The sequence below is a fragment of the Fukomys damarensis genome, unplaced genomic scaffold, assembly GCF_012274545.1.
Source record: "Fukomys damarensis isolate Sample0158 unplaced genomic scaffold, DMR_v1.0_HiC HiC_scaffold_21, whole genome shotgun sequence".
Taxonomy (NCBI): Eukaryota; Metazoa; Chordata; class Mammalia; order Rodentia; family Bathyergidae; genus Fukomys; species Fukomys damarensis.
Window position 1 is genome coordinate 10,660,077 of NW_022900933.1, and position 8,317 is coordinate 10,668,393.

An 8,317-nucleotide genomic window follows, 5' to 3' on the forward strand; every position below is an offset into this window, starting at 1 on the left:
AGATCTAACTCATTGGCAATCATTTATTAGTACCTAAAATGCAGTAGTTCTCTAAAAAGTAAGACTTTTAGCAAACCTTGATAAAGATGGAATTAAAAAAGGTTACTCACGGGCTGGGAATTTAGCTCAGTGGTTCCACCGCCTGCCTCGCAAGCGCAAGGGCCCAAGTTCGATCCCCGGTACCAAAAAAACAAAAACAAACATAAAGAACTCACTAGGGTTCTACAGCGAAATCTGTGGATGGCAATACGGTCACTGATCTAAGTGTAAAACATGACTATTGCTCTTAGTAAATGAGTAATAAAAAGGACAAATTATTTTTCAACCATTTTACTGTGTACAACATAGTCACGTTTAAATTGGCAAAACTGCTCCCAAGACAAGACAGATGTCATGCAAGGGGAAAAAGTGCAGATTTCACAAAGCTTGAGAGGTGGTGCCACAGGTGGCTGTGGCACCTCAGATGCGTGCCAGGGTTTGCAAGTAGGAACGCAGGTCTTCACAGCAGCTGGCCTGAGACCGCGAACATTCCCTAAAGCTATTTCTTAAAATGCTTGGTAAATGGGCCACGTGTGACACAGACACAGACACTCCAGCGACTCAAGCCGGTGAGCAAGGAGCAACTTGTGCAAATCTCGTTGACCTATGATAAATGGTTGCTGAATCATGATTCTGCAAAAGTAATCCCATAAATAGACATCCAGGTAAATTTTACAATTGGTGAAATTCTCAGGCCAAAATACAAATAGGCGCACATACCAAAACCTACACACTGAATTTAAATAGAACCATGTTGGGGGCTTTCCGAAAGCAGCAGAACAGAAAAGACTATTCAAAGAGAAGATCTTCGTCCTTCTCCTCAGCCAGAAGGTTAGCAGGCTCCATCACCTCGCCAGCCACTCTCCGCTGCTCCAAGTCCTTCTCAGATTTTTCCTTGAGAATCTTTTTCTTCTCCTGTATTTTCTTTAACCTGTAAGATTGAGGGAAATTTTCTGAATGCCATTTAGGTATTAAGTAGATCTGATTTCTGAGTTTTATAACGAAAACAATGAACATGTACAACTAGAACAAAAACTGACACTCCCATTTCAACTTAACTTATAACTCAATTTCTAAAAAGACATTTGAGCTGGGAATGGTGGCACAACCCTATAAAAGCCAGCACCTGGAGGCTGAGGCAGGAGGGTCACTGAAAATTCAACACAGCCTGGGCTACACTGTTCAAGTCTGAACAGTTCAAGTCTGAACAAAGCAAGACAAGACCCTGTCTCAAAATAAATAGATAAACAGGAAAACCATTCCCTAATGGAACACAGTCTGATGTTCTTTTATTAAAATCTTCCGTAACCACAACTCTAAAATCATTGAAAGATAGAAACTAACTTTTGATAATTAACATTTTACGCCGGGTGTGGTAGCACATGCCTATACTTCTAGCACTCGGGAGGCTGAGGCAGGAGGATCGCTGTGGGTTCAAGACCAGCCTGGGCTACATAGTTCCAGATCAGTCTCAACTACATAGTGAGACCCTGTCTCAAAAACCCAAACCGCCCCCCAAAAAAGATTTTACATCATACTCACGCTATACAAGGTCAAAGATGAGCAAGTTTTCCCTAAATACTCATGTTTCTACCTACCCCGACCAACTCTCTGAATCAGGTATAATGAGATTTGTCCCTACTAACTAAATCTTCACAACCAATTCATGGACACGTACCATCTCTCCACATACTGTGTTAATTCTCTAGTGACACGATCTATACTATTTGATAATCCCCAAGCACTTTATACTATCTCCTATGGCTGGTTAATTCGTTTTTATGTAGGAGACAGCAATCTAAACCTGAGCTGCCTCTGTGGCCTGTGGTAAATCAGTTGTCCTGCTATGGGCAGGGGATCTATTCTGACCTGCAGGGAGGTGTGCCGCCAAATCCTGCATATACTGCATTTTCTCCTAGATACTTTGCATCTGCAAGTTTCACATCTATAGGTTAAACCAACTGGTGCAGCAGTGCTGTCGTTACATAACATGAGGGTTCCATGAGCAAGCACTGCAACAGTCGATGGCCGGTGTGAGCGGTGGTGGCTGGCGGCAGGGTGGCGTGTCTAGTCCGGACAGCTGCGCCGCACGGCCCCCTCATGATGGAGCAGGGCCTGGCTACTGCTCAGAACAGCTGCAACGGAGAGCTTAGCATTTCTCAAATCTCCCATTTAACAGTCTCATACTGCAGTTGTCCCTAAGTGCTGAAATTATGAAAAACCAAATCTGCAGGTATGAGGAGACTACTTCTTGCTTATATTTATCAGAATAATACACAAGCTATGCTAATTCAAAAGCACATAAACCAACCAGTCACTCAGCAAATCGAACCTTTGGAATAAGAACAACAAAAAGATCACTGTGAATTTCAACAAACCTATAGAATTCTTCTCGCTCTCTCTCATCCAGCTCTGTGATGATGTAAGCAAGGGTACGTTCAATCCGAGGTATAATAACTAGAGTTTAAAAATAGACAAGTGAGTTTGTCAAAGCGCGTACTTTCAAATTAACGGTGTTCATCTGTGTAATAGCTACTTATCTTCTCTAATTATAAAGCTAACGTGCACTTAATACAAACCATTTCAAGACGAAAACAAACTGAAGTGTAATCCAACTACCCACAAGTGACTACTGTGACTATTTTGATATGTGCCCTGTTAGTGTCTTTTCTACGCACAGATAACATACTGGACTGCAAAAGATCCAATGCTGAATACACTGAAAACATGAACAAATACCAGTGTACCACAGTGTAACAGAAATCCATTTTTAAAAATAGGGGAGACAGAACCTTGTAAGTTTGAGTCACTGGGTTCTTCTACTCTACGTGGCATTGGCCTGCGCTGCTCCTAGAACGTGAACTCCCTGGAAGGTGAGAACTGCCAGCCTTACCCACTTTGTGGTGCTTACAGTTTCATGTGCAAGCCTGGCACTAGCAGGCAGGCAGAGAAGTTTCTGGGCTGGGAATACAGCTCAGTGTTAGAGGGACTGCCACAAACAGGGCCTGGGTTCTATTCCCTAGCATCAAAAAAAAAAAAAAAAAAAAAGTTTTTAAAAAAAAAAAAAAAAAAAAAAAAAAAAAAAAGTTTCTGAATTTTAAAACAATAACACAACTTCAAATAATCTTAACAAAGCCTCAACCAGAGGAATTTCCCTCAAATTTTGCTCCTTTCTTAAACTTAGAATTGAATAAATTATTTCTCTAAGGGAAACAGTTTCTTGAGGAAAAAAAAAAAAACATTTTTAACACTAGCCAGTCATGTTTTTAAAGTAATTAAGTAAAAGAAATGGAAAAGAAATTCATCAAACAGAAAAATTTATTTTGCCAGGCTTGGGGGTAAGTGCATGCCTATAATCCCAGCACTTGAGAGGCTGGGGCAGGAGGATCACTTCGAGGCCAAGGCCAGTCTTAGCTACGATGAGACTCTGTTTCAAAAACCAATAAATAAATAGCTAAATAAATAAATAAGAAAATTTTATTTTTAGAAGTCAAGGGGAACAGCCTAAAGGAAAGGATTTCATGTTCGGTACATAGTATCTCGTTTCACAAACTTAATTCACTGCATGACTCTGGAAAAGATGGCCATGTTTGCGTTCATCACCCGATGCACAGTTCGCACACAAAAACAAAACTGTGTCAAACGCTTCTGTTTACAAACCAAACTGTTCGCAAACAAAAGCTGTGGTGAACTGAGGTAGTACTGTATTCAACATATTCAAAAAGATGACACAGTTCAACCATTACAAAGAACTAAAGAAAACATTAAGCCTTGGGCTGGGGATTTAGCACAGATCCTGAGTTCAATCCCGGGACTGGAGGGGAAAAAAATTAAGCCTTTTGAGAAATAGCTTCAACCTTTGTAATTGTATTAGTGGCTGGAAATGAATGAGAAGGTCCACAATTTTGAACCCACACTTTCCTCTGTCGCCCCCAAATCATACCCACGGACCTCCCTTCACTGTGCGCCTAGTGCTACTGACACGCTCTGCCCCACAATGCTCACGGGTGCCACCTCCTTCACCTCCAGGTGTGCGGAGCCTGAGTCCCAGCAGCGCCCAGCGAGTAGGAGGGGTGGACAGTGACCCCGGGGCACCTTCCAGCAGCTCCGACTCACCGTGCTCGATGGCATTGACACGCCTGTTGGTTATCTTAATCGCTTCATCCAGAGTAACAAAGGAAGTCTAAAATAGGAGGGCAAATTAATAAAATAAGCACAAAGTCTTCCCAACTGTGCCCTGTTCACTTGGCTCCGCGCATTTAGGAACCCAAAGACCACCTTTTCAGCATGTTTAAGAAAAGAGAAAAATCATGTGACATTTCCATACAGCTAACACGATTTCCATGCTATTATAATTTGTTTACTTCTGATTCACCTAAATGAAGACATAAAAATGACACCTGGAACTTTTTTTTAAAATGACCTAATAACCTAGCTACATAATTAACTGGCCACAAAGGGAGAAAGTGCTTTCACGATCAAACAACATTATATTTACATTTAAATCTAGTTCTGACTGTTGCTGTTCTCACCTAGTGAACAGTGAAACTGTACCACTGCACGTACAATTTGTTAGTAATAAAAAGCAGAGATAACTGCAGGAGCCACGGTTTCAGAAATCTAAACAGCAGGCAGGTTTCACACAGGGTCACAGCTAAAGCACACGCATAACAGGCACCACACCAGCCCCACGTGGGCTCCACCCCCTCTCCTCGGCTGTCCCCTCACCTGCAGCGAAGCCAGTTCCACCAGCAGCTCCACTGCTTTGGCATAATTCCTCTTCAGTTTGGCCAGCTGTTCCCCACCTCTGGCTAAACCGGTGAGCTCATAACCTGAAAGAACCAGTCAGACAACATTTGTAATTAAGAGTAAATAATCTTGCAGAAAATTCCCAACAGGAAGATAAGCAAAAAACTACCAAACACGAAGACAAATTAACTCCTGGTTAAGCGCAACAAGAAGTGCCTGCCTCACTCCCAGGCACTATAGGACAATGCTGAATACAGTTTCCAAAAGAAGACGGCGTGTGGCATTGGGATGGTACCCAGGAGCTTGCACTTGCAAGCCAGGCTCCTCTCCTGGTGAAAGAGTGTCTTAACACTCGAACCTCTGACCTCTACGAAGTCCAACTAGGATGCTTTCCAGTACAAATTTCATTTAAAGAGGGAACAGAAGACCCCAGAGACAAACACCAGCACCGAGCTTCACACTTACTGTCAGTTCCTTCATGGTAATGTTCAAACACTGGCAAAGTAACACCTGTTAAAATACAGAAACAGACAGGAACTCACCAACAAAACACAGCCTTGAAGTACTGTTTCCTATGCACTGTCTCCTATGTTTTTTGTTTTTCCCCAAAAGGCAAGAGATGAAGTCTGGAAATGTAACTAGCTTCACTCAATGAGTATCAGAACCTGTTTTCTTAAGCCTTTGTTTCTATTCAAAAGTCAGATTACCCTAAGTAATAAAGACTTCACTGCTAATGGTTTTAACAAAGCCAATCAAGCTGTTCTAATAGAAGAGAGAAACTGGCACATCAAGATATTGTTGCATAAATGGCTGATTTTAAAATGTCACCTATCCTCCAAGGGTTCTGAAGGGTTGAAAAGTTACCTGCTACATTATCTTTCTTTGCACGAATCTTCACTTGGGCTTTATTTACATTTTGGATAACTGTGGTGCTGCAAAAGAAAACAGAGCCTTTATTCAGTTGTCTCTTTAGAAATAAATCCACAGGGACAGTTTCGACATTAAATGAGACCTGGAGTGAGATGTCACAGTTCAGTGTTTTGATAACTGTCCTTCTTCCAGAAAAGAAGAAAGCCTGCTGCTGTCTTAGGAGGGCCTCCAATGGCAGAGAACAACGTTGAAACCACCACAAGCAAGAATGACGAGGTACTGGAGGCAGGATTTTCACTAAGTGCGTGGATGGGACTGAGTTCAGCACTCTCAATCCACTAGTGTCATTTGGAGAAAATTTTCCTTCTAGGTTTGCTATTCAGTTGGTTAAGCTGGTATTCACACTCTGTCACCCTGCTTCTGGCTTTAACACCATCTGCTGTAAAATAAAGTGTCTTTCCCATAACCACTCATAAATGACTTACTACTGAGTTCCTCCCTCAGGCAAAGTCAGTGCAAACTGTTACCTGACCGGTATTGGCAAAAATTAAAGTCTGTACCTTGAGGGGCCTACAGCCCTCAGGCGCCAAGGCCCGCTGCCAGGGAGCACTACTACAGAAGGGCAAATCACGTCACTGGGACAAGGACAGTAAAATCAAAACCCCTGGAAACAGCCACGAGTGGCAGTGCTCGCCTTCAGCCCTAGCTATTCAGGAGGCAAAGGCAGAAAGATCCCAAATTGGATGCCAACTCAGACGACTTAGTGAGACCCTGTGTCGAATAAAATCTTTTATACAGCTAGGAATGTGGCTCAGTGGCAGAGTGCACGCCTAGCATCTGCAAGTCCCTGCAGCATTCGCTCCCCGATACCACCAAAAATAAATCTAAAATCCTGAAAACAACTTTTCCTTCTGTCCTTAACTAGCCACGTGACTTCAGAAAAGAATTTCACTAAGCTGAAAGCAACAATACCTGCTGGGCTACGGGGAGAGTCGTTAATGCATGAAATGACATCATTTGCAAACCATCATGTATGTGTCGTAAAGCACGCACGGCTTCGACAAACGCCACACAACTCTTGCCTTTTAAATAATGGGTCCTATACTGCTGAAATGAATCAGGATTTGAGCTCCAATGAGACAAAAGAGGATTTTCTAGGACACTAGGTTTAGACAGACGAGAGACAAGCTGACTGGCAACCCTGGGATTTCATTCTGTTCCGCCTGCCCACCCGTTCCTGGAAAGGTGGTTAACTGTGCCAGGAAGAAGACTTCAGGTATATAAAATGCTTGTTTTCTGAAAATAAATGGATTCTAGTCTCAAAAATTTACCCTAATACTTCAATAAAAACCATAAAAAAGATACACATTAAGATGTTTAATCTATCTCGTCTAATATTCCCAAAACACTGAAAAATCACAGCAAAGGTCCAGCGCAAGGAGAAAAGGTATCATGGTACCCTTGAGAAGGAAGAAACACCCTCATGAAAACAAGGAAAAGGAAGAACAAAAAGGGAAAAGAAAAAAATGTGAGAGAATGAAAAGATGAAAATAAAGTGTTTGTAGATGGGGAGGGGAGGAAGGGGTGAAGGGAGGGCAGAGGTAAGGGGAAAAAAATGAGAATCAAGACTTGCCATGTAAAGGTACATGATCCCAACAATGAATGTAACTGTACTGTACTAATACTTCAATAAAAACCATAAAAAAGATACACATTAAGATGTTTAATCTATCTCGTCTAATATTCCCAAAACACTGAAAAATCACAGCAAAGGTCCAGCGCAAGGAGAAAAGGTATCATGGTACCCTTGAGAAGGAAGAAACACCCTCATGAAAACAAGGAAAACATTGATGGTACAAGGTCAAATTGAAAACGGATGACAAAATAATCAGTCTCCTGTGCCCGCCACTGCGTGAGAGCCCCAGGCAGCTGGAAGGAGAGGGTTACGAGAGGTCCTTCTCGGTACCATGTAGTAGTCTGTACTATTTACCTACTTTGGAATTTTCTAAAAACTTTCACTGTAATCATGAACTGGAAAGCACCGCACTTTTACCTGAAGTCCCCCGCTGTGAACTTGGCCTCGGCGAGGGAGAAGGCAGCTTCCCTCATCACTTCGCCCATCAGCATCTTGGTCTGGAAAAGCACAAAGCACAGCAGGTTCAGCCCAGCCTTCTAGGTCGGAGCTCACATACTTCAGCTCGTCTAACAACCACCAGTATTTTAGGGTAGGTGTTGTACATCAGTATCAGATGCTGATCTCACAAATGATAAAACAAAATTCCCAATGTTAAACAGTTTTTGGTAACGGTCATTAACGATGCTGCAAAAGAACTAGCTCAGTAAGTAAAACAACAGAACAGGGCAGGGGATGTAGCTCAGGGGTTCAATGCCCAGTACAAAAGCAAACAAAATAAAATATCACAATAAATGTATTAATAAATAGAAAAGCAATTCTTTACCAACAGAGCTATTTATTCCTGAATGGGTACATGTAGATCTGCTTAAATTACCTTCTGAAACTCACTGAAGTTACAGTTAAAAGCCTAATGCCATACTAATGCTAAAACACAACTAGAAAATGTTAAACTAGAAAATGTTAATGCCTGAAAATATTCAATCTTTTTTTTTTTTTTTTTTTTTTTTTTTTTAAAAAAAAAAA

At 41.8% G+C, this 8,317-nt stretch overlaps 1 protein-coding gene across 1 annotated transcript in view; it reads right to left on the bottom strand.

Annotated features, from left to right (window-relative positions):
• Window positions 1-230: 230 nt before the first annotated feature.
• Window positions 231-8,317, bottom strand: part of Atp6v1d (ATPase H+ transporting V1 subunit D) — a 22,700-nt gene continuing 14,613 nt past the window's right edge. Inside the window, exons 3-9 of the mRNA XM_010645331.3 lie at window positions 7,712-7,791; window positions 5,653-5,720; window positions 5,254-5,298; window positions 4,768-4,871; window positions 4,156-4,222; window positions 2,418-2,496; window positions 231-970 (exon numbers count right to left, since the gene is read on the bottom strand). Of these exons, the coding sequence (XP_010643633.1) occupies window positions 829-970; window positions 2,418-2,496; window positions 4,156-4,222; window positions 4,768-4,871; window positions 5,254-5,298; window positions 5,653-5,720; window positions 7,712-7,791 (585 nt within the window). The 3' untranslated portion in view covers window positions 231-828. The remainder of the gene's footprint in view (window positions 971-2,417; window positions 2,497-4,155; window positions 4,223-4,767; window positions 4,872-5,253; window positions 5,299-5,652; window positions 5,721-7,711; window positions 7,792-8,317) is intronic.